Below are 27,456 nucleotides of genomic sequence, written 5' to 3'. Positions count from 1 at the left end.
TCGAAACTTTTCAATGTCGGTAAATGTCGATAATAGAAATCTGTATTGATAAACAAATAAAAATTATAGTCTGCTTTTTATAGTATACAGGACAGAAAAACTAAAACTTTTCAATGTCGGTAAATGTCGATAACAGAAATCTGTATGGTAGAATTTCTCCTAAAAATATTTATTCTAATTCTATGCAATGAAATTCTACCCAATAAAAATTCTTTAAAATGCCTATTATGTTAAATGAAAATTCGAGAAAATAAAAATTCGTACAAATAAAAATTCTGTGAAGTAAATTTTCGGTTATATAAAAATTCTGTAATATAGAAAATCATTTTGATGAAAATTCTATGCATAATACTAATTCGAACAAATAAAAATTCGTCTTTAAAATAATTATGTCAAATAAAATTCCATAAAATGAAAATTCTAACTAATTATTTTTAGAACATATAATCATGCGCGTCCCAATTTTTCAGAAAAAAATTTGCAGTTTTTGAATAGTCACAAAGAATATTTCTCAAAATTTGAAACACTTAGAAAGTGGGCCATTAAGTTTTAATAATAATATTCACGGGGAACACCTGCGATGCTAAAATTTACTTTTGAGAGACACAACTTTGCAAATGACACATATATATATATGAAGGCTGAAATTTATATAAAAGAGTGCCTCGCTGCCAAAGCCACCGCGCGCATCAGCAATATATACACGGAATCCTTGCCAAAGTCACATATATCTTTTCTCAGTTATTACACTCGTGTCGAGAGTTTATGCCATAATTCTCTTTCTCTTTCTTACCACTCTGAGAATCTAAGGAATTTAACTTTAAGCTGACGTCTTTTCTTCACGCGGGACACATTTCATTTTCCTATACGCGAGAAGACATTCAAATTACTTAGCTTGTCAAATTTTCAAATAACTTGAATATATATCGGCGATTCTCCAAAAAAAGAGGGTATTTTCATATCTTATTTTTAAAAAATAATTTTTTTTTTACTGAAAAAGTAATATTTCAACTGAAAAATTTTATGTCCTAACCTCAAAATTTTATAAAAAGAACTATTTTAAATTCATCAATCCAATTAATATATATTCAACTGATTTGAAAAGACAAAAATAAACTTTATTGAAGTTGTGGTCCATTACTGAGAAATCCAATTTCCACCAATCACAGTAACTTTTAGACCTAGCGGTGAAAAATGGTACTACAAATCGCCTTCAGCGACAATTCCATTATTTCAATTGTAAGATTATTATTATAAAGAGTCATTAACTTTTGATATTGTCTGACGTTGATATCGATTGTTAGCAGGCCGATGGTGAGGACGAATTAAAGAAGAGACAACTTATGGAACTGGCCATAATCAATGGAACCTACAGAGATTCAAATTCAAAAGTTGCAGCAGCAGCAGGTAATTATTTCAAACTTAAAAAATTATTTTCAAAAAAGTTTTAAGCTTTAAAAGTCAAGTCCTGAAAAAAAAAAAAAAAAACATAAAGGCGATCGTCAATCCTAATAAGAAAAACAAAAAAAGTTTGAAATTTTAATTCCTGTTAAAACTCTAGTCGTAGGATACCACCTTGAGCCAACGCCATCAGTAAGATGCTCAGGTAGGATGACATGAAACGACTCTTATGAAATCTCGACACCAAATGACGTCCGGGTGACTTTGATATTTTATTTCTCTCACTCTTTCATTCTCTTTTCATTTTCTCTAACGAACAAGACAAAAAAATTATTAAAACATTTCTGACTAGACACAATCTTATATATACTAAACACTAAAATCCCTTGAATCGTTATTGTAACCAACATTGTCATTCGGACTATTAACAAAAAAAAAAGAAAAAAAAAGAAAAAGCACAAATAATTTTTTGACACCATTAAGTTTGAGATCAGTTTAAAAAATTGAGTTTAGCATTTGATATTGCAGCATGTGATGCTGAAGAATGGAGGCGCCTGGCAGCAGCAACAGCCGAGACACAACGTTTACTTCCTGGTTTAGGAACACAAATGAGAACACCAAGTGCACCTCTTGGTGCACCATTGATACTCTCGCCAAGGATATCCGTACCAACGACAGGCGCCTCCCTTCTCAATGGATCTGGACCACCAGCATCATTATTGTCCGGTGATCCACATGGTCTTATCTACACGCACTATCCCGATTATGCCAATTATGCAGCGTTAGCTTCACCATTACTCACCGAGTATGCTACGGCTGACCATTCTGGTGGGTTATTTGCGCGTTGACGCTAGGCCGAGAGTCGCTCTCCTTCTTTTTTTTAATATAATAATCATTAAAAAAAACAAACAATCAAGAAAATTTTTTTGAAAACAAAAAAAAACGTTCAGCTCCGTTGTTAGCACGTTTTTTTTTTTTTTTTACGATGATTCATTTGTCCGTTCATCATTCGACAATTTTTTAGTTAGGGATTTATATATCGTGAAAAAATTATTTTTTCTTTACAAATAATTTACAATTGTCCTTCTGCTTAGGTTCTGCGTATCATTTTTTGATCTTTGATACGCATAATCTAAACGAAAAGATAATGAATTGTATATAATACAATCGTTTTTCCGATAGTATCGAATGTTTGCGGAATATGATTGGTTCAATAAGTTCCAAACTGACCAATCAGGTTGCAGATCATTCGATATATCTCGATTTAGTGCCAAATTGTGAATGAGCCTTAAAAGTAAACAGTGAATTACCCTTTAAAGTGCTGTTATTTTAAAGAAATAATTTTTTGCCTAAAAAATATTTTTTTATAATTTGTTGATTAATAAAAACTAATATTTTTTAGGCGTGAAATTTGTAGAATTTTTTATTTTAAAAAATTATTTCTTTAAAAATCGTTTATCATAAACGTTGCATATTTCAGCTTCGTTAAAAAATATTATTCTTTGAAAAAAAATTTATTTAAAAAATTTATTGGAAAAAAAACAAATTAATTAAAAATTACATAATTAAAAATAAACCTCGTTTATTTTTGATATTTAATTAAAGATAGAAAATGCGTGAAATTAAAGAAAAAAAAAAATATAAATCCCTAACAACGAAATGAAAAAAAAAAAGAGTTATTGTATGTTTATTTTATTATTTTATGATTGTTATTATCAATGACCACAATGTCGAGAGATGGACGGACTCGATTAAAGATTTATATATACAGGGCTGATAAAAACACACTTCATGTGCTTGATTCAATCTATACACATGAGTACTTGATTATTCTCTAGTTTTATTTCTGGAAAATCTGGAAATTTACATGTCTATTAATATCTATAGGTTTTAGGTGTTTTTAGCAGAGAAAATAGAGAAACAGTCAATTGCTAGTCCATCACTATTTTTTTTTTTTGTTTTTTTTTTTATTAATTACAATTATAAAAAAAAATATATAGAGTTATATTAGAGCAACGTATGCGTCGCTATGAGTATATAAGTCACGACTTAAAAAAAAAGCAGCAGCACATGACATTACGTCCAAGTGTAGGTATTTTTAATGATTTAGGAATTTTTTTTTTTTAATTTCCGCTCTATAAAATGCTGCGGTACGAGAATGTATAGCTGTACTAGTCCAAAAGTTTTTTTTTCATTTTTAAAAAATTTTCTTTCTATTTTTTTTTATTCTTTTTTAATTTTCTTTTAATTTTCTATTTTCTTTTTATTTTTTTGATTTTTATATATTATTTTAATTTTCTTTCTATTTTCTATTTCCTTTTTAATTTTTTTTGAAAATATTTTTTACTTTCTCTCTATTTTCTGTTTATTTTATTTTATTTAAAAAAAAATGATTATTATCCTCCTTCTATAGGATATATAATCAAAAGTTGGTAGATCTTTCATAAATAGAATCTCGAAAGCAATAATTTTGTCATTTTTTTTTTTTTTTTATTTTTTTTTGTTAACTCGAGAGATTTGTCGAATACTCGCGTCCCGGATTTAGCGCAAAGAAAATATCAAAGATTAAATACAAATCAAGTAGACTTTTAGTTTCTTTTACATATATACACACATATACACAAACACATGATTTTTCCTCGAGATATAATATATATAAGACGCGAATATATTCAGGGAGAATTTCTATTATAGAGCAAAGATTCACTTATTATTTTATTCAATATTGCAGGGCTAGTATAGTAAAAAAAAAAAAACAAACAAAAGTTTATTTAAACGCATAATACACTCAGTATTGAAAGTGGCATGGTGTTTAAAGTGGGCCAGTTAATGGCACTGTCGTGCAATTCGTTTAATTTTTTTTTTTTTTTTTTAATTAATTTTAATCTGAAAAAATTAGCAATTTCGTTTTTTTTTTAAATCAGGCCTCGGATTAATACGACTTTTTTCGACTTATTTTAATAAAATGCGACTTTTTCGACTTTTTACATTTTTCTTTAAAAAATTTTTAAACAAAATTCGTTTTTTCTTTTAGTACAGAATGTAGATCTTCAAATCTTGTTTATTTCAATTATTTAACAAATTTTTAACTAAAATTCTTCACTAAATTAATTATTTTTAATAATTTTAATGAAATTCTTCACAAATTCGAATTATCTTAAACTATTTTTCAATTAAAATTTTTGCGAAATTTAATAATTTGTTAATAATTTTTTTAAAAATTAGCAAATAAAATTACAAAAAATTTTTAATTCAAAATCACTTGAAATTTAATTATATGCAAAAATTTCAATTATTTTTTTAATAATTTTTATAATATTTTTCGAAAATTCAATTATCTGAAAGCATTTTTCAATTAAAACATTTTGGAATTCAATTTTTTTTATGTGAAATCACTAAAAATTTCTCTTATTATAATTATTGTCTGAAATTTAATAAAAGCTTTTGAAATACAAGTATTTTCAAAAATTTCAATTTAAAAGCTTCTAAAATTTAATTATTTCTAAAACTTTATATGTAAAATTTTTTGAAATTTATTAATTTCAATTATAACTCTGCTGAAATTCAATTATTTTTTAATGATTTTTTTATAATATTCTTCGAAAATAATTCAACTATCTAAAACCACTTTTCACTTAAAAAGTTTTCAAATTATTGTATTTTTGTCTGCAATTTCTATTAAATTTTTTAGTAAAATCATTAAAAAATTTTAATTAAAAATCACTTGAAATTCAATTAATTTCGAAAATCTAAATTGTAAATCTTTGATAATTCAATTACTTTTACAAAAATATTATCTAAAATTATTTGTTAAATTCTTTTTAGTTTTGTAAAATTTAATTATTGTCTGAAAATTTAAAAAATCTTTTGAAATTCAATTATTTCTAAAAAATTCAACTTTTAATCTTCCAAAATTATTGTTATTAAAAAAAAATTTTCATTTAAAAATCTGTAAAACTTGATTAAGTATTGCCTGAAATTTTTTTCGACTATCAAAACTAAAAAAACTATGGAAAAAATTTTTAATTCGAATAAATTGCTTAAATCAGACTTGAAAAAATTATAAAAATGGAAGTTTAATAATTTTGTTTAGAAATTTGTCCTACTTAAATAAAATTTTGAAAATTTATCTTACAATTAGTTCGATTCTGAAATATTTGAAATTAATTTTCTTGATAATATTCATTATAGAATTATTCTCATTACAGAATTAATAAAATGAATTTAATTTCTAATAACAATTAGTTATTTAAAGTAAAATATTTATTAACCAATTAAATTTTGTTAAAATAAAAAAAATCAATTTTTTCGATTTTTTTGTAATATAAATCGACTTTTTTTATGTCTTAAAGTCGATCCGAGGTCTGAAAAATTGTCTTTCAATTTTTTTTTTTATATAAATACATTAGTATTTACGTTTTTATTTTTAGCACAATTTTTTATTTACTTGACTTTTTAAAAAAAAAAAATTATTTCCTTTCCTCCTTTTTTGTTAGTTATTTTTTTGTTTATAATAATTTTTGATTTTATTCGCGAATCGTACGTCGCCGTGCACTACTCAATGCAATAATCAAAGGCCATTCATTGTTGTAGCTATTATTTTTAATAATAATTATTATATTATTATTATTTTTATTATTATATTATTATTATTATTATTATTATTATATTATTATTACGCGAAAAGAATAGATTTATATATATTGTATTTATTGAATCTTATAGAGATTTAGCAAACTTTTAGAGTGATAGATTTTTTTCAGAAGATTTTTTTATAGAACTATTTCTAGATTTAAATTTAAAAAAAGAAATGTACCGTTGGATATTGTTAGTATGTAATATTATTAATAGAATTTTATACTTTTAGCTCGAAAAAAAAAAATTAACAAACAAACAAAAAAAGAAAGAAAATAAGATGTTTTTCACGCGTCTTTTCACAACGGTGCCAGAGTCATAATAATGAAAAAAGCGAGTAATCAAACGTATAGAGCATTTCTTTATTGTTTATTAATCTGGAATTGTGTTTTTTTTTCTTCTTAATTATCTATTTTATAATAATACGGTGATGGTCATTAACTTTGGTACTTCATTCTGCATTTTTAATCATTTTTCTTTTTCTTATTTTTTAACTATATTTTTTATTTGTATTTGTATTTTTCTTTGTTTTCTTTTTTTTATTATTTTTTCTTTTTTTTAATCTTTTTTTTTCCTTTTCCTTCTTTATTAAACATTCGTGCTTGACCAGTAATTAAAATCGGTTTTTAACACTACAAAGTACCACTAGAATCTCAAGTAAAAAAAAAAAAATAAATAAAAATCCCTAGGGTTTTGGTATCAACGTAACACACAAACGACTAAAAACAAAAAAAAAAAAACAAAAAAAAAAGAACTAACTCGATCGGTCCGCCTTTTCTATATAGAAAACTTACAATTTTTTTTTTATTTTCCTAATCCGAGAAAAAAAATTTGCTTCTATAATTTGTACACACATAATTTTTAATTTCCAAATAATCGAGTCATAGGTCCGCTTAATTGTTATACGTATATAAGTTTTGAGCTTTAAATATTCTTGCATGTTACCCGCGGTAATGAGAAGTAAAAAAAAAAAAAAAGAAAGAAAAATAAGGAGCGATCGAAAAAAATACGAACGAGGAAAGACTGAAAAAAAGTGCTTATTCGTGTCCAAGTTTAGCGTAAAATTCTACCTTGTCACGAAAATTTTTTATTCGATTTAATTTTCTTTTTTACTAAAGTAGAAAATTTTTTACATTGAATTCTTTGATAAAAATTCAAAAGGGGAGAAATTTTTAATTTTTCAACAAAGCAAGGAGAAAATTTAAAAAAAAAAGCAAGAAATATCCGGTGATAGGTAGGATTATTTACGTAGGATCTTTTAGGCAGACAGCTAGGCGTAGGAAAAAAAAAATACCCAGGGACCAAATAATACATGTTTTTTCAGAACTGATGGTTCTAGCGCATACTATTGTAGCTGTGTATTATTATCGGAGACTTGAATCCATCTATAAATATAAAAAATGATATACTTAAAATATTTATAGTTTATTTTTTTTTTTTCGTTTTTTTTTCTTTTTTAATTTTCAGTGACACAAACAGTATATAATAATTTTTAAGTTACTCACAACAATATTTCGTTATAAAAAAAAAAAGAAAATCGTACAAGAAAATGAATATAGTTAATATATATATACACTATTTATACGCAGCTAAAGAGAAGTATTTTTTAAGCGAGTCACAAAATAAAAAAAAAGAGAATACTCCTAGAATATTTAGTTTTTTTTTTTTTGTGGAAAATAATTCGAAAAAAAATATTAAAAAAATTATCAAACACACACACAGACACGTACACAAAATATGCTAATATGAAAATCATGTAAATTATTTTATATTATTTTCTATGATTATTTAATTATTTTTATTTTTTATAAAGATTTAGCCATTATATTTATATGATGAAGGGTAAAGTGACGGATTTATATACACATAATAATATTATTATTATTATTATTATATTTTAATTTAATAATCGATGCATAATTTCAAATACTCAGTGTTGATATGAATTTTCTGATTTTTATTTAATGAGGTGACTTCTCGGATATAATTAAAAACAAAAAAAAGAAAGATAATAAATCTGTTTCAAGCCATATGTTATGAGTGAGAAACTCTAAAAGTCCTTTTTTTTTTGAAAAAAATGGCTTTTTGAGAATAACGAACAACTTCGAAATATATAATTTTATTTATGTATAGATTCTAGTTGTAAGAAATAGTTTTAATTAATTTTTTTTTTTTCGTTTTCTAAACAACTTGATGGTAGGAAGCTTTGATTTATTTATTTCAAAAAACAAATTTTCTTCTAAAATTTGAAGAAAGGGAGCTAAAAATTATTTTTAATTACCTAATTTAATTAAAAATTAATTTTTCGCCTTCAGATTATTTATTTTTGACAAAATTTTTTTTTCCGAATAAATAAAAATTTAAATAAACAAAGCTTTCAACCTCGAGTTTAAATATTATTTTCGTAAAGTATGAGCTGCAAGAAAAAAAATTTTTAATAAAAATATAAATAATTAAAATAAAAAAAAAAGAATTTTTTTCTCCCAGCTCGTAACTTTTGAATGACTTTCGAGTCGCAAAAAATAAATAATTAATCTTGTTGATGAATGTTAGTTTTTAAAGGAAAATTGAAGGAAAATGGAAAAAGAAATGACATTTATATATCTATATATATATATGGATAAAAAAAAATGGACGAGATACCGAGGACTATTGAGATGTCTCGGAAGATATTATAAAAAAAAAATACAATATATATTGTGTGCGGCGTGATTACTGATATTTGTATGTTGGGGACAGGTGCAGCAGCCGCTGCGAAGCAGCGTAGGCACCTGGGTCAAATTCGAGAGCACCCTTATCAAAGGGCTGGCGCACTCTCGTGAATACACTGAGTACAGAGTCGCGCCTACCGCGGAAAGGTTAGTTTTGCACAAACGTTCATTTACGTTTATAATTTCAATTTCAATATATATATATATTTATATATAATTAAATAACTTTGTATACCGCCTACAAAAATGTATGCGAGAGCTTCCGCATTGCACTCGCCTTCTTTTTTTGAAAAAAAAAAAAAAAAAAATGACTAAGGATGCTCCAAAACAAAATGAATTATTAAATTCAACAAATTTTTTATTAAAAATATTTTTATTTTTATTCTTGTTTTTCATTTTTTTGAAAATATTTTTTTAAATCCGTAGTAATTATTTTTTACTGTTATTAAAAAATATATTTATTTTTATTATTATTTGATAATTTTACGAAATTATTATTTAAATATAATTCTTTTTTATTTATTGTTATACAATACTTTTAAAAATTATATTTTATAATATTTTTTGGAAAATTAGTTTTTTGAAATAAAAAGTTTAGAAAATAAGAATTTTATAATTAATTTTCGAAAAATTATTATTTAATATTTTGAACTGTATTATTTTATGATAATTTTATTATTATTTAATAATTTTAAAAAGATTTTGTGTAATTATTATTTTTTTTGAAATTATTATTTATTTACAAATTTTTTTCAAATTATTATTAAATTTTTATTATTTCAATTATTGTTCTATGATAATTTTATAAATTTTGTTTTATAATAATTTTTAAAAATTGTGCTTTTGTTTAAAATTTTAGAAAATTATTGTTTAATTTTTTTTAATTATTATTTCATTGTAATTTTATTATTTAATAATTTTAAAAACGATTCAATGTAATTATAATTTTTTAAAAATTATTATTTACTTATAATTTTTCGAAATTATTATTTACTTATAATTTTTCGGAATTATTATTTACTTACAATTTTTTAAATTATTATTTAATAATAATTTTTTTTGTATTATTGTTTTATAATTTTAAAAATTGTTTTTTTTTAAATAATTTTAGAAAATTACGTTCATCAATTTTGAAAAATATTATTAAATATTTTAAATTATTATATTATAGTAGATTTTATTATTATTTAATAATTTTAAAAAGATTCTATGTAATTATATTTCAAAATTATAATTTACTTACAATTTTTTTCAATTATTACATAATAATTTTTTCACTTATTGTTTTATAATTATTTTAAAAACAAGATTTTATAATCAATTTTCGAAAATTATTATTTAATTATTTTATATTATTATTTTACAGTAATTTTTATGATTATTTTATAATTTTTCAATTTTTTTTTTATATAAATAATAATTATATAATAATAATAATGATAATTTTTGAGAAAAATGTTGATTTTTAGAAAAAGAAAAAAAAAAAAGATTGAAAAAAATAATAATTTATAACTGGTAAGTTATTTTGTAAAAAAAGAGCATCCTTAGGAAATTGTAGTGCTGTGTGAACGCTCGTTCTGTGTACCTGATACCGCATCTATATCGATTCTGTATATTTGTTGAAAATCGAGTTTTGTATCTATATATATACAGCAATACCCCAGGAACATGAATGACACAAGTGCCCCGTCCTCTATATTATTTATTTCAAAAAAAAAAAAAGAAAATACTCGTCAAATTATTTCAAAATATTTTCCTCATTTTTTCGTATTTTTCTTTTTTAAAGGAAATTAATTTTCTTTTTGAAAATTAAATTTTCTGCGAGGAAAATATTTAGAAAAGAAAAAAATTTTGAATTGAGAGAAAAAAAGTATATTATAGAGAATTTTTTTTTTCATGAAAAATTTTGTTTTGAAAAAGAAATTTTTCAAAAATATTTTGTTTTTTGGCGTAACTCCCCGCTCTTAGGTCTAAGCAATAATCGCGTGTACAAGAGAACAGGTTTCTTAAATGTTGCTATTATAATAAATATATTATATTATATTTACGCCAGATCGGAGAATGTGGGTGCGCACCTACCTCATCCTCAGAACAAATTGGTAGCAAATACACTGCCCGGAATTATTTTTTTTTTTTTTTTTTTTTTTGAAATGACATAAAATAATTAAAATTGTCTAGTTTTTCAAGCCTTGAATAGACTCAGTATTGCAATATTTTTTTTTTTTTAAATATAGGGGCAGTGTGGTATTTGTGTAATAAATATATTACACTGAAAAGAATTTTTTTTTGGTGCTTATAGTTTATCTTATTTATATCTATTATACAAATATTAAAATATATAAAGGATCATTAAATTTCGAATTCGCTGAAATAAAAGTTTTTTAATTCAATTTATTGAAAAAAAAATGGAATTAAAAAAATAAAAGATAAAAATTACCCGAAACTTAAAGATCTATATATATATATATTTAAATATATTATATTCATACAATATAGTAAGATTTCAATCCGTCTATTGTAAATGTTTTCCAGGACATGATAATTATATTTTGCATTTTGTTAATTTTTTTTTTTTTTCTTTTTTTTTCTGGCAACTTGTGCCTGTGGAACACTTATTGAATTTCCATTTTATTGTGTATACAAATCGACATATACATATATATATATATAAAAATAATTATATATATAATTATAAGAATAAATATTTATATGAAAGAAAATAAAAAACGAGTTAGTAAATTTTTACAGGGGTGGTAACGCGGTACACAACGAAGGTTTCGCGGTTTTTTTTATTATTTCTCTAATCAGTCGGAAGAAAAATTATTTTCAAAAAAAATAATATCCTCCAAAACTAGTTAATTTTTTTTTTCACCACAGGAATATTTGCACGGCATTGGCGCTGATATTGTCCAAGACGACGTGTCCCATGTATTTTTTCACTAACAATTTTTTTTTTCAATCGTAATTTATAATTTTATAACTACCACCCTTTTTTTTCATCACTAGACGCAATATCATCCATATAATATAGACTGCACAAAAAACAGAACCATCTATTTATTTTAATTTAACTAACAAAAATTGCTCCACATGGCCAAGTTGACACTAACTATATTTAATTTTTTTTTTCCATTAAAAATAATAATAATAATAACAATTATCTTCATTTCTTTTTTTTTCATGTTAACGTTCGCTTTTTTAATATGCCTGGAACTATATATATATATATATTTATAAATAAACATATATGGCACGTGCCTTAACTCATTAGCCTCTGTCACTTTGCTTGCTAATGGGAAATAATTATTATTAATCACTATTAAATTAATAATATTGATCGCATGTGTATGGCGACCGAATTAGCGTCATTCGATGTTGAGAAACACTGCGTGCGAATAGTGGAGGGGAGATATAACGCTTTGTAATTGGTGTTTACTTCCCGCCATTACGTTGCGCACAGTGTTTCTCAACGTTTCGAGCAACGATAAATAATAGACGCTAATTCGAAAAAATTATGCAATACTAAAAAAAAATCCTGGTACCTCGACGACAACGTCACTTTTACTAAGCACTGCTACTTGGTGACAGGTGCACACCCAAGCTACCTCTAAAATTCTCGGATAAAAAATATTTCCTTAAATTTTTTTATTTTTTTTTGTTTTTTCTGTCTAATAATATTAATTAATTAATTAATTAATGCTTATTCTGAGCTGTATTCACAGCTCCTGTTCTACTCTAAATAACGTTTCTTACCAAAAAATTATCAAATCATTATTATTATTTTTTTTTTTTTATTCTACATATGCCTTAAATATTTCCTTAGTGTCTTTTGCCTGTCCTATGCGCGGGGAGGGTACACGAGCCACATTTAAAGAAAATAATATATAATTTTTTAATATCTGTGTGAAAAAAAAACAATTTTTTTTTTTGCCTGCCACATTGTAACAAGGCGCAGGTTTAATATAGTAACCGTTGTACATGAGGACCTTTTTTTATAATTTTACATGTACGAATCAAATGCTTCAAACTAATCAAATTTTTTTTTTTTTTTTTTTGAAAATTATGTGTAAAGCAATGCTACCCTTTCACAATTCGTACTCTTCTTTATTATAATATTCCTTGTTCGATAATAATATTCATAGAAAAAAAAAAAAAAATTTAGTGTTCTAAAATCGATACCGTTGACATATCTCAAAAAAGGAAAATAATATTTTGATCTATTGTTATTTGAACTCTTTCACTCTTTTTTGAGGTTATGTTAACGAGATCGACGCTCAAGGCTGTTGGGACGAAAAAAAATTATTCTAGATTCGATTCGAGTTTACTATTTTCAAACATAACCTAAAAATTAAACACTGGATATGCCTACATATTTTTGTCCTTTTCAACACGCACGTGTTGCCATGACAACGTGTGAGTGAGAAAAGGACAGAAAAAAAATGAAGGCATATCTAGCCAGGAGTGTACAAAAAATTTGTATTACCACGTCCAATGTTGTTATATTTTTCAGCTGTAAACTAATTTGACTAACGTAGTGAAGATAACATAACCTACTTCTCGTGGCAACACGTGCGTTATAGAAAAGGCGACAAAAAATAGGTTATGTTTTCTTTACAAATTATTTTACGCTGAAAAAGAAATAAATTTTTTTGAAAAAATTATTTCATAACCTAAAAATCAAAACGTTTCCCAACAGTCTTCATTAAATATTAATAAAATCTAACAGAAGAAAAGGAATTTTCATATATTTTTTTTTTATTATTGCTATCTGGTAATGGTTAACAAAATTCGGAAATCGAGTGGATTTATATAAAAAAAAAAAACATGCGATTCTTATTCTTTTGTTTCTTGTCAATTTTTAACAATATTGTTTTCTATATAAAGAAAACAAAAAAAAGCATTTTGTACGTATAATAATATTTGCGAGAGCATTGCTTTTCATTAACAAATTTTTTTATTTTCTCTCAGCTATGATGAGCTATTTTAGATAATATTAATATTTTTTTTTTTTTCTTGTTAACGTCGGTTCATAATCAAATTACTAACAAACTGTTTTTCTTTTCTTTCTTGTTAACCCTGGTTGCCCATGGCCTGTAGGCTTGGAGTGCTAACAATGGAATCCACTCGCCCCGTGCTAACAACTTGGACTCTATGGAACAGCATCCGCGTTTGATTGGTTCGACACAAAAACCAGCCGACAGACCTTCGCCGTCCGCGTCACCAGCCCTGTTCGTCTCAAGCTTATCCATCCTGCCAAAAAAAAACAAAAAAAAAAAACAACAAAAAAATACTAAAAAAAAAAAAAACACGAAAAATAATCCAGAAAAAATCCTTACTATCCAGAAGTCAGTACTTCGTATATAGATCTTAATATTATTTTATTAGGTAACTGGGCGTAAAATACTTTAATCCAAAAGAAACCTACTTCGTATTTTGAAGTCCTTAATTTGGTAAAGACGATTTCCTCCTATGAGTAATCGTATAAGCGAGAAATGTATTTTTTTGGGGGAGGGGGAAATAAGCAAACGCCATTACGATTATTGTTGGTACTAAATGTGGCGGCGTTGTTTGTATTGAGCATGCCCTTAAGGTGGTTTAATAGTAGACATTGCCTTAAACTTTAATAGTACAGAAAATAAATATGAATTAAGGGGATGTTAAAGTAGTGATACTTCTTCTTACATAGTAGCTTCTGTGTAAAAAGTATCGCAACTTTAACATGCCCTTAAGAAGAGTGGCTATCGTAACAACCTCAAAATAAAAAAAAAATTTTTACCTTTTTTTGAAATACAACATTTTTTTTGAAAAATCTACACTTTTTGGAAATAATGACATTGTAATTATTTTAATATTGTTAAAAGTCGATTTTTGAAAAATTAAAAACAATAAAAATTATTTTTATTAAATAATTTTTTTTAACAAAAAATATTTTTTAGCAACATTGATAAAATTATGATTGTAGAGAATATATTTCAGAATTGTTTATCAAAAATTGGATAAAAATTTGCGATTTTTGTAAAGAAAAATCAATTTAGAAAAAAAAAATCATTATTGAACGAATTATTTTTTGATTCAATCTCATTATTTCCAAAAAGTGGATAAAATTGTTATTTAAATAACTAAATGAAATTAAATTTTATTATATTTTTCTTTGTTTTAAAAAGAAACTTTTTACTTTGAGGTTATGTTACAATCTCTTCAATTCAGATTATTGTTTCATTTTCTATAAAAAAGAATTTCTATTTTAAGGTTATGTTCCGGTATTGCACCTCCTTAAGGGCAGATCAAAGTCGATGCAATTTTTCCATTGAAGCTCTACGTAAAAATTGCATTGACTTTGACCTACCCTTAAAAAAGTATATATTATTTAAAAAAAATATATTTTAATTGAAAATCTTTTTTAAGAAATAATATCAGACGAACAATTGAAATAAAAGTTAATTCAACTGCATAATTTTGTAATTTTAAATTACAAAAAAAATTCCAACACTTTAAAAGTGTTAAAAATTGTTTTAAAATTTTTTTTTTAATTTTTAAAATATTTAACATTTAAATTGAATTTAAATTTAAATAAAATAAAAATTACATTTGAATAAAAAAGGACAATTTTCTGAAAAAAAAAAAAATATAAACAATAAAAATTGTTCTCTACTCGTCAGAAGTTTTTGTCATTTATTCAAATGTAATTATTTTAATTATACAAAGTGTTAAAAAAAATTAAAATAAATAATAATAATTATTAAATTGTAAAAAAGAAAATTAATTTAAAAAATTTGTTAAACACAAGAAAATGTAAAGTTGAACTAACTTTTATTTTCACTGTTCAGATAATTTTTTTGTAAAGCAGATTTTTTTTTTTTTGTTTACTATAATTTTTGTGAAAAAATTTGATTTTTTATTTAATTCTTTTGAAAATTTGAGAAAAAATTCTTTTTTTTGTATTTAATTGTTAAATGTAAAAAATTTCCATTTCTAAAAATTAAAGTATTTAGTTTGAAATTTCAATTTTTAAAAAAATTCCAAATTTTAATTTCATTTTTTATTTAACACTGCAAGAGGTTCTGAAATTTTTTACAAAATTCAGATAATAATGGAATATTTCTTAAAAATTTGAAAAAGAATTAAAAGAAAACTGATATTTTTTCGGAAAATTAATTTAAATTCTTCATTTCTATTCAAATGAAATTTTTGGTATCTGTTTTTTTGGGGGAGGGGTTTCAAAACACATTTTAATCGAAAGATTTAAAATTTTACAAAAAATCAAAAAAAAATTTGTCTCGAATTGAAAAAAATTGAAAAATAATTTAAATTTAATTTTTCAATGTTTTCAATGACAATTTTTCTTGTCACTTTGGTTCAAAAAAAAAAAAATTTTTAGTAATATTCGCATGATTGACACTAAAAAAAAAAATATTTTTTAATACATTTTTTTTTCAACGCTGTTTAAAAAAGGAGGAAATCGATTGGTAATTTTGGAATAAAGCACAATACAATGATCCAGTGTGCGCATTGTAAAAATTTTACAGGTGGCCCATCTACAGAACTAGTCGAATCGAGATTGAACGACGAAACACATTTGGCTTCCACAGTACTTATATACAATATAAATATATATATTTTATCGAGAGTGTAAAATTTTATGATTTTAGGTATTTTTTTAAAAATGAGGATAAAAAAAATAAACTGAAAAAGAAGGTACAACATGGAAAAGCATCGCGCGCGATGGAGTTGAAGAACAAGGAATTAAAAAACAAGGATTGTAGCTTTTTATTAACTATTTTTTTTTCTAGTTTACTTTATGAAATGAAAATATTATTATTCTTTTTTTTTAATCTGAAAACAATTTTGTTCTCAAAAAAAAAAAAAAAAAAAAATGAAAATAATCTCGAATCTCAGATTAACGTTTTCAAGTAACGTTTATAGTAAATATATAATTTAAAAAAAAAAGAATGCTCGAAAAAAAGCCAAATTTATGAATCTTTCTATTTTTTACATACAAAGACCATTTTTCGAAAGAAGTTTTCTTCTTTATATACCTCTACAAAAAAAAAAAAAAAATTGAAAATTATTACAATAAGTTTTTTTTTCGCTAAAATTTTGATATTAGGGAACAGTCACTTTTATCTTTATTTCGTTTTTTTTAACGAATCTTTTTTCTATTAAAAATTTGCAAATTAAAAAAAAAAATTTTGTTTTGTAAGTGACTTTCCTTATGAAAGAAAAATTGTGGAATTTTATTACTATTATTACTATTATTATTATTATTATAAATATTTTTAATATTATTATTATTATTGTGAAATTTTGTTCATAGTTTTTATTGCAGGAGCAATGGCGTGAGAGATTGATTTACTTAACGTTGAATACAATTATTATAATTATAACTTGTTAACGTTTAGGTCTGCCATATATAAAAAAAAAAAAAAAAAAAAAAAAAAAAAAAAAAGTGACGATACAAAATATTGTAGTTATATTATATTATTATTGTATAATTGTACACGTTAAAAGCTCCTGTGCCTATTTTTTTGTTAATTAAGTTAAGTATTGCAAAAAAAAAAAAAAAAAGGGATTTTTTTTTTTTTTTTATTCGTCAAATCCTGTATAATGTTTCGTCATTTGTTGTAAATACGTGTTTAAAGCATAGTTATATACACCAATTATTATATTTCATCAGTGATCTGCAAATCTACTTAAGTTCTATAATCGTGGATTTATCTGACAAAATATATACTATTTTAATTATATATATATATCAATACGTAAACGATATATATATATATAAATATTAGATTATTAATAAGAATTTATAATATGTTAAAAGGACAAGATATAGAAAACGCTTCTTCTTCTTTTTTTTTGTCGTAATTTAATGTTTATATCATAAGTATAAAAAAACATCTACGAAAAAAAAATCCACACAAAACGTTTAGAAAAAAAGAAATTTTGTTAGTGTATTTTTTGAGTTTAAGTTTTTTTTTTTTCTCTGGATTTATTCTCATTTTTTTCTTATAGATTGCTATTTTTATTGTAAAGAATTTTTTAGCACACCACTTTGGTACGTGCAGGATATCGTGGCAATATTAAAAATTACGGGCAGCAATGCAAATAATAATAATAATAATTTTTTTTTTCTTATCTCTATAAAGATCTGATTATTATATATTTGAATATATATATATAGATATATAATAATAAATAATAAATCGTATTATTTTCTGAGAGTTTATGGAATATAGAAAAAAGAAAGAGGTAGAGATAGAAAATATATAATATCAGATACCTATATATATATAAATATATATATATTATATTTTATAATTCTGGTTTTGCCAGTGTTTATTATATTATTATTATTTTTTTTTGTGAAATATTTCGTTACCACGATTCAAAAAGTGTTTTTTCTTTTTTTTTTTATATATATATTTAATTCGAATATAATCTTTCATTTCCTCATATTTAAATGTGTGATAAGAAAAAAAAAAAAAAAAAAAATATTGCATAATTATTGTGGAATTTATTTATGCAGTACCAGAATTATAATGTCATTATATATAGATGTATTTACTCTGTCGAAGATTAAAAAAAAAAAAAAAAAAACCTTATATTTATTTTTATTTGAATGAAAAAACCAATATCACTTTTCATAATGTTTAAAGTTCTAGATTAGGTATCTTTTTTTTTTATTATTTATAATTCTGTAATTTGGAAAATTATTTTAGAAAAAGTAGAGCAAAAAGAAAATTTTTTTTTTCGACATCAATGACAGATAAATATTTTTATTACTATTGTTACAATGGAAAATTTTGTTTTTTTCAAGATTACAACACTTGAATAAACTAGAAAAATCGAAATTATTGTGTTCTTATTTATACCATTTTCATTTTTTTTAAGTTTCTAAGGGGCCATTCATTAATTACGTAAGGACACAAGATTTTTCCTCTCTCTCTCTCTCCCCTTGATATAAAATAAATAAATAAAAGACGAGAATTAATAAACAATTTTAATTTATTATACTTCTTACAAAACTTAAAACTAATTGAATGATAAACAGTCCATCGAGCATAACTTATATTTACAAAGTTCTTTGATGGTAACGCTTATTATAATATATTTATTATAGAATGTAAAATTTAAAAAATTGATCTTCTTAATGTTACTAAAATGGCAAGTTTATTTTTCATTCATAAACGGATGAGGAGAAGATTAAAAAGAATTTTTCTTTTTCCCTTTCTATAACACTAAACACAAATTTTCTTTGGCAAATTTTAATCATTTGATAATTAACTTTTTTTTTTAGAATGAAACCCAATTTTATATTAAACAAAAAAATATTCTTCAATAAAAAAGAATTTAATTAAATTTTTAATTATTTTATCAAATTTATTCATTAGTTAACACATTTAAATTAAAATTTTTTTTTTTACATTTATATTAGTTATAAAACTAAATATTCTTTTTTTTTAAGATTCTTTCATTTATCTACATATTTATTTATATGTATCTTTTTTCAAAATTCCTTTTTTTTTCTATAAAAAAATAATAATAATAATAATCACGAAATTCAGTGTTTTGTATCTAATTTAATCATATTCTTTTTTTTACGACTTCTGGGAAAAAGAACATTCTTCTCACCAGTTTTTAAGGCATATATTTCTTTTGCAACTAAACTCATTTTACTCGAACTCAATTTAATGTCTTTCAAAACTAATGGTTCAATTTCTCTAAAAAGTCCAACAACTTTTGCCGATAAATTAAATGGAATATCATTGGCAAGAAAGAATTCGGTAATTTTATTTTCGGCTTCATGTACTTTTTGTCGAAATGTAAGACCCGTATTTAAATCAATTAAATCATCAGTTGTTGTTCCTATTGTTGATGTTGGTGGTGGCGATGTTGTGACAATACAAGAATTATTCATTGGCAATAAACCAGTAACATTTTTTATTGTATTAACAATACAACCGTAGCGAATCATTTTTTCAGAAATTTCCCTTTTTTTAATATGTTTCACTGTTTTCTCATGATTTAAAATTTCCTTTCTACCGCATAACATTGTTTTATCACAATATTTACAATGAAATTGTGAATCATTCGCTAATCTTATAACCCACTCCTTCCACAATGGAAATTCATCAAACCATTCTTGTTGAAAATTTTTTCCACCTCTTCTTTTGCCTCTTGCTTTTTTTACTATTGGCTCCTCATGTTTTATATCTATGGAATTTTCGTCTATTGATATATATGATGATAATTCCATTGTATCCAGTTCCTCCTCCTCCTCATCATCATCATCGTCATCATCGTCATCTGAGTCGAGTTTTCGTTTAATAGGAACTATATCCGTCATGTTAAAAAACTGAAATGATAATTTTTTTGGTTTTAATTTTATAATTGAAAATGAAAAATAATAAAAAATTTTTCTTTTCATTTTAATATTCAAGAATTATTTTTTTATTCTTAGATAAAAAATGTAAACTTTTTGAAATCATTATTAATATATTATTTATTTATAAATTTCAACTGTTAATGATGATTTAATTTTTTTTATTTTTATTTTTTATATTTCATCTAAATAAGTCGTTGTGAAATATTTTTAGAAAAATTTTATAATTTCTAATAATGATTTCTGATATCCGTACAATTAATTTTTCAGACTGTTTAGTAATTTAAAAAAAAAATTCAAGGATTTTTCAAAGTTCACTTTCGGCGTTGAAACTTGGAAAATATTTTTTATTTAAATAATAAAGTAAGTTTTGTTTTTTAGCTTTTTCTCAATAAATATAAAATAAATATGTAAGTATAAATAAAAGCATAAACAATTTTATAGTATCGAATCGACTTTAAGGTACAAAAAAAAGTCGTTTTAGTCGATTCATATTCCAAAAAAAAGTCGATTTTTTTTATTTTAACAAAATTTAATTGGTTAATAAATATTTTACTTTAAATAACTAATTGTTATTAGAAATTAAATTCATTTTATTAATTCTGTAATGAGAATAATTTTATAATGAATATTATCAAGAAAATTAATTTCGAATATTTCAGAATCGAACTAATTGTAAGACAAATTTTCAAAATTTTATTTAATGACAAATTTCTCAAAAAAAATTCTTAAATTTCCATTTTAATAATTTTTTCAAGTCTGATTTAAGCAATTTATTCGAATTAAAAATTTTTTCCATAGTTTTTAGTTTTGATGGTCGAAAAAAATATCAGGCAATACTTAATCAAGTTTTACAGATTTTTAAATGAAAATTTTTTTTTTAATAACAATAATTTTGGAAGATTTAAAGTTGAAATTTTTAGAAATAATTGAATTTCAAAAGATTTTTAAAATTTTCAGACAATAATTAAATTTTACAGAACTAAAAATAATTTAACAAATAATTTTCTAGATAATATTTTTGTAAAAGTAATTGAATTATCAAAGATTTACAATTTAGATTTTTGAAATTAATTGAATTTCAAGTGATTTTTAATTTTAATTTTTTGATGATTTTACTAAAAAATTTAATAGAAATTGAAGACAAAAATACAATAATTTGAAAATTTTTTAAGTAAAAAATGGTTTCAGATAGTTGAATTTTCTAAGAATATTATAAAAAAAATCATTAAAAAATAATTGAATTTCAGCAGAGTTATAATTGAAATTAATAAATTTCAAAAAATTTTACATGGAAAGTTTTAAAAATAATTAAATTTTAGAAGATTTTAAATTAAAATTTTTTAAAATAATTGAATTTCAAAAGATTGTGTTTAAATTTCAGACAATAATTATATAATAAGAGAAATTTTTAGTGATTTCTGTTGATGAAAAATTTATTAAAAATCACATAAAAAAATTGAATTCCAAAAGTTTTTAATTGAAAAATCCTTTCAGATAATTGAATTTTCGAAGAATATTATAAAAATCATTAAAAATAATTGAAATTTTTGCAAATAATTAAATTTCAAGTGATTTTGAATTAAAAATTTTTGATAATTTTATTAGCTAATTTTTTTAATAAGATAAATCTTTAGATCTTTTTTTTTAAGATAATTGAATTTGTGAAGAATTTCATTAAAATTATTAAAAATAATTAATTTAGTGAAGAATGTTAGTTAAAAATTTGTTAAATAATTGAAATAAAGAAAATCTGAAGAATATCTGCATTGTATACTAAAAAAAACGTATTTTGTTTAAAAAGTTTTTTTAAATGTAAAAAAAAAATTAAAAAAGTCGCATTTTATTAAAATAAATCGAAAAAAGTTGTATTTTTGAAAAAAAAGTCGGAAAAAGTCGAAAAAGTATAACTTGATGCCTGAGTTTGAGGAAAACATTGAGAAAAAAAAACAATTTTAGAAATGAAAATAGAAAATTTAAGGAAATACAACGTTGAAGAGAAATTTTAAAAGAAAAATCGAGAATTTTAGAAATTCACAAAATAAAATAATTATTTATTTTGGAAAATTGAGAATTTTTCTTGAATAAATTTTAGGATTTTCAAAAGATTTTTAAAAGTCAAACAACTTTAAATGAAATATAATAAATTGACTTCATATTTTAGAGAAGTAAAAAATGCCTCTAATGGCATTATATAAAATAAAAATTACTTTTTATTGGCAACAATTGATTTTTTGTTGTTGTGTAAAATTTGTAAATAAATAAACTTTTGAATAACTTAGATGTAAACGAACAAATTTGACTTTTATTTTACACTTACCTAATAGTAGTTTAAATATTACAAAGATAATTGTTGTTGAATGTAGTTGACATTAAAAAAAAGAATATATCCCACTTTTTTTTTGTTGATAATTTTTGAAAATGACAATAACTTAACCTCCAAAATGTTCAACTGTTTTTCTTTAGGCGCAAATTCAAAACACTAAATTCTGTCACTTTATTTAATTTTTAATTTGATGGGTAATTATTCACATATTATGTAAATTATTTACTAATATGTAAATTACACTCTTTTTTTTCTCACGAGGTAAATTATATAAACAAATAAAGTTTCTTTCAATAAGCAAAATCCTTCTCTTCTTTTTGTTTAAATGGCCTCTTGTATATACAGGTAGCCAGTACTAAATTTTATTTCCAGTTAGATGTATGTAAATCCAGGTATGTGTATGTAAGTCAGATACAGCTATGTACATAGCCTTTAATAGATCCCACAGTGCAGTATGCTAGAGGGAGAGGGAGAGCGGGAAAATTTGAATAATTCAAAACCAAGTTCTCTCTACCCAAGTGAGACTAAGAAAGTTTAAGTGAAAATAATAAAATGCTTATGATAAATTTCTTTATTAATCTCTTCCTTCTTCCTTCAACCGTTCTCCTTCCTTCTTTTTCCTCTATTTATTATTTATTCCATTACAATCTTAAAATTAAGAATAATTAATACACTCAATAAGAAGAGCGTGTAAAGAGAAAAAAAAAAAAAAAAAAAAAAAAAAAAAAACAAAAAAAACAAAAAAACAAAAAAAAAAAAAAAAAAAATATATAATTAACTTATAAATTAAACATTTAGTAATAAAATCTCAATTCATTCTGCTCAAATAACCACATCGCCACTAGCAAAAAATTTACCGATTTCTACAACTATATCAGCATTTGGATTAAAAATCAAATTGTCCAAATCAAAATTATCAGGATTAAAATCAGTTATCTTGGTATTTAGATATGAAAAGAAAGCCGGTCTACCCGTGGAAAGAATAGGACAGTAGCTAAGTAGGTGTTTGAGGTCTTTATATTCCGCACCACACTCACATCCTAAAGGAAGAGTCCACTGCATTCTTTCAAAGTGCTCTCCCGTACATATATGCGAGGTCCGCAACCTGGTCACAGTATTAATGTATCGGCGTGGAGCTTGGATTCCTTTAAACCAAGGTCTTTTGGTTTTGCAATTAACCCTTGTATAATATCTATTACTCGAGTACCGTATATCGGCGTATGGCCAATTTAAGGATTTCCATGACTCAAAATCTCGCTCTAACAGAGAAATAAAGTCACGCAGGGGGGTACCTGAGTAGTTCCCAAAAGGTAAGTACAATGATTTTTTAGCTACCAAATCTGCCATTTCATTCCCCTTGATCCCTATATGCGCCGGAATCCATAAAAATCGTACCCTTCCACCCAGGTTCTTCAACTCGAAAATCACTCTGAGAATCTTTACAATAAAAGGATGAGGATCCCTAATCCATATTCTTTGGTCAAGTTCTTGTAAAATTTTCCGTGAATCAGATATGATAAGTGTATTATCGTTTTTCATCTGTAAAGAGTGCCTCAATGCCGAATAGATTGCATATGCCTCACATGAATCTACCGACATCAATCCGCTCAAACGAACACCAAATTCCAAATTAATAGAAGGAGCAACAAAACTAGCGCCAGAAAGACCCTTAACTGGATTATGAGAAGCATCAGTAAAAAATTGAATAAATTCTGAAAAATCCCGCTGCATCAACTGATTAAAGGCTCTATCGGGTTGAGCATCATTCTTCAGTTCAAGACCAGAATGAACGTCAATGTCAAGGGAACTAGATAGCTCCTCCCAAGTCATATCAAAAGTTGAGGGTTTCCTGGATTTAAAAGCCTTCCTAGTAATACATGTCATATCTCGATATGTATCCAGCAATGAAAACTTCATCGAACCTGTGTCCCGTCTATATCTCTTATCTATTAGGCATTTCTCAGACAACAATTGCAACTTTGGAACGAGAGGGTTCAGAGACCAAGCAAGATTTCGGAGCATGTGCCGTTTGCCAATGATCGAGCGTCTCAAGGCCAGTGGTGACTCATTCACCTCAGATAACAAGATGCCGACAGGGGTTGATTTCATGCATCCTAAAATGGCACGCAACGCAGCCAGTTGTATTTTATCTAGAAGGTCCAAGTTAGATCGACTAGCATTTGCGAAGAGTTGACAACCCCACTCCAGGTGAGCCCTGATTAAACCCTTATAAATTAGGATCATTGAGGAAGGATTTGCTCCCCATGATATCTTTGACATAGCTCTCAGGATGTTGATGGCTCTAGAAGCTTTTTGAGCTATACTCCTTATATGCAGTGACCAAGTCAATCTGCGGTCCAAGTGAATCCCCAGATAGATCAAGTCATCCTGATTTTTAATTCTATTGTTCCCTATTTTTAAATATATATCATTAAGCTTATCTCGTGTTTTGGAAAAAATGGTTAATTGTGACTTGCCCGGAGCGATGTCAAGACCAATCTCTGCTAGCCAAGGTGTTAATACCCCTACAGTTTCCTCGATCAAGTCTATCGCATCCTTAACATCTTTCGACCTCACATATAGGAGAAGATCATCAGCAAACATTAGCCATTTGACTCTATAGGGAATGACAGAGGCTATTCCACTTAAAGCTAAGTTAAAAAGCAGGGGCGATAACACCCCTCCCTGTGGAACACCTACATGCGAAACCTTAAAATCACACGAATCTGCTGAAAAAAACAAGTTCTTCGACGAAACAATAAACGAGACGAAATTCACCAATCTGTCAGGAACTCGCAGTTTGACAAGGTGACTATAAATTGCACTGGGAAGGATGTTGCTAAATGCACCCTTGAGATCCAAGGCCAAGGCCACAGTATGGTGCCCCCCGACAAAGCCCTGCTGAATGTCCGTAGTAAAGGTGGAAACACAGTCGATCGTCGATCTCCCCTTGCGGAATCCAAACTGACCTATCGGAATACTGTTTTTCATTTCTAGGTAGTGTTCTAGTCGCTTTTGAATCATCCGCTCAAACAGTTTACTAACCGCAGATGTCAATGAAATCGGACGATAGCCCTTGCCCTCCGGTTTGGGAATGAAAACTACTCTCGTGTTTCTCCATGACGTTGGAAAGGATGACTTTAAGAAGAACTCATTAAAAAGAGACAAAAGCAAGTTGTGGGCATCCATTGGTAGTTGACGCAAGATTAAATTGGAAATAACATCTAGACCTGGAGCAGAATCCCTCTTACCACAACACATTGCTGATTTAAATTCCGCTCTCGAGAATGGACCATTAAGTAGGGAGTCATTATTAACTCCATGAATCAGGGGAAGATCTACAGGAAGAACATCTTCTTTCACCAAATCCCTTTGTAGTTTGCTAAAAATTTCAGAGTCGGGGTCATTGCAAATCCCTGTACGTAAGGGTTGCGTTGAAGACGAGAAAGCCCTAACCTTCTTCCAAATCTCTTTAGAACCCATCGCCGGACTAACCGAGTTACAGAAATCAACGAAAGAAGTCTTTTTCTTGTTTCTCAAAAACCACTTAACCTCGCTATCAACTTGATCAAATATAACTCGCATTTCCTGGGACTGAGACTTTAGGAAGTTCTTTCTGGCCTCTCTACGCCTTTCAAGAGCCTCCTCACAAGATTGGTCCCACCAGAGTGGTTTGGCTTTTCTTAGACCAGGAAGTCCTGAGGGGTAATAGGCTCCCGCAATAACCAACTGATCTTTTATGTCAGTCAACAACTGATCGTAGATCACCTCCGGGGAATCCTCAACCTCAAGACGTTGTGACAGAATCTTAACACAGGAATTAATTCCAGAGGAAAATCTCGCCCAATCAACTTTATTAGTGTTCAGTCTATTGACTGAGGCCTTTTGATATTTAGCGGAGACATCCGTACAAGCCACAACCAGGAAGTGATCCGAACTAAAGGTGTCAGAGGTAACATCAGCCGACGTAAGTCTACACAGGTCAGCAGAGACAAATATTAGGTCAATGTTCCCCCCAACCTTACCCCTACCACTAACATATGTAGGATCGCAATCGTTCAGCGGGACCAGGTTTGCCTCTTCCACAGCCTCGCTCAGTTGGATTCCCCTCAAATTGCAATTAATTGCCCCCCACATCCATGCGTGGGCATTAAAGTCACCGCATAGAATATAGGGATTTTCTTTAGTACCACAGCTAGTCAGCTGTTTCCAAATTCGAGAGGGAATCTTAACGTTAGGAGGGGCGTAGACCGAGAAAAACTGGATTTTCCCTATGTCAGAAGCAATGGTTACCCCTACACAATCAATGTATTCTAATATTGAGTGTTTGACTTTAATAGGCGCAACCATAAACCTGCTACGGACCAAGATCAACACCCCACCCCCATGTCGCTGATCAAGCCGATCGCAGCGATAGGTGGAATAGCCAGGGATTTGCCAAACTTTAGTTCCAGCAGTGAGCCAAGTTTCCGCAATGGCCAAGACATCCAGCCCATAAATATGTAACATCGACTCTATTTCAGCACGTTTATTTAGCACACTGTGAGCGTTCCAAATTCCATATTTAATAGTTTGATTGGTTGAAGACATCATTACGAACAACAATCCAATTACAGATTACTGTTATAAGTTATATTACCAGTAGAACAACGGGCAAACTATTTTCTCACTTCTATCCAATCCAAATATCAATTACCTCCTCAAAGTTTAACCAACAAAACTCCTCAAATAACTCCCGAGTATCCAAATACCTAAATAGCCATAGCAAAAAACAAGTAGTATATAAAATCAAAACAAAACAAAAAAAACCTCAAACAATTTGTAGAAAACTATTCCTTATCTCCCCTTTTTGAGGATTATTTAATGTGGATTAATTACCAACAAAATTAATTATCCTTAGTATAACCAATTGAATATATAGTAGTTTAATAATCCTTCAAGGAAGATAATACGATTAATTTTGCCAAATCCTCCTAAACATCTATCAAATTTAGTAGGAG

The 27,456-nt window shown here is 25.8% G+C and overlaps 2 protein-coding genes across 12 annotated transcripts in view; one reads left to right on the top strand and one right to left on the bottom strand.

Moving 5' to 3' along the window:
* Nucleotides 1–15,386, top strand: part of LOC127281614 (protein held out wings) — a 116,002-nt gene extending 100,616 nt beyond the window's left edge. Inside the window, exons 5-9 of one of the 11 annotated variants that reach the window (XM_051305405.1) lie at nt 1,305–1,407; nt 1,562–1,606; nt 1,930–2,229; nt 8,776–8,894; nt 13,845–15,386. In XM_051305405.1, the coding sequence (XP_051161362.1) occupies nt 1,305–1,407; nt 1,562–1,606; nt 1,930–2,229; nt 8,776–8,858 (531 nt within the window). In that variant the 3' untranslated portion in view covers nt 8,859–8,894; nt 13,845–15,386. Of the gene's footprint in view, nt 1–1,304; nt 1,408–1,561; nt 1,607–1,914; nt 2,265–8,775; nt 8,895–13,844 lie in introns of those variants that run through there. The other 10 variants (XM_051305403.1, XM_051305401.1, XM_051305402.1 and 7 more) reach the window with 10 other exon arrangements.
* A 3,892-nt stretch (nt 15,387–19,278) lies between these two features.
* LOC127281607 (uncharacterized) lies at nt 19,279–22,597 on the bottom strand. Its single transcript, XM_051305388.1, has 2 exons — nt 22,451–22,597; nt 19,279–20,103 (listed from the first exon to the last, which is right to left on the bottom strand). Exon 2 carries the CDS (start codon nt 20,092–20,094, stop codon nt 19,309–19,311), a length of 786 nt encoding a protein of 261 aa, XP_051161345.1. The 5' UTR covers nt 20,095–20,103; nt 22,451–22,597; the 3' UTR covers nt 19,279–19,308.
* Between the last annotated feature and the right edge of the window lie 4,859 nt (nt 22,598–27,456).

This window comes from Leptopilina boulardi, unplaced genomic scaffold (assembly GCF_019393585.1).
Source record: "Leptopilina boulardi isolate dan_hultmark-lab unplaced genomic scaffold, ZJU_Lbou_2.1 LbouV2_273, whole genome shotgun sequence".
Lineage (NCBI taxonomy): Eukaryota > Metazoa > Arthropoda > Insecta > Hymenoptera > Figitidae > Leptopilina > Leptopilina boulardi.
This window is presented reverse-complemented; position numbering and strand designations above follow the sequence as displayed.

Excerpts from the sequence above, each read along its gene's own strand:
- LOC127281607 (XM_051305388.1), bottom strand. The coding sequence starts at position 20,094 with ATGACGGATATAGTTCCTATTAAACGAAAACTCGACTCAGATGACGAT.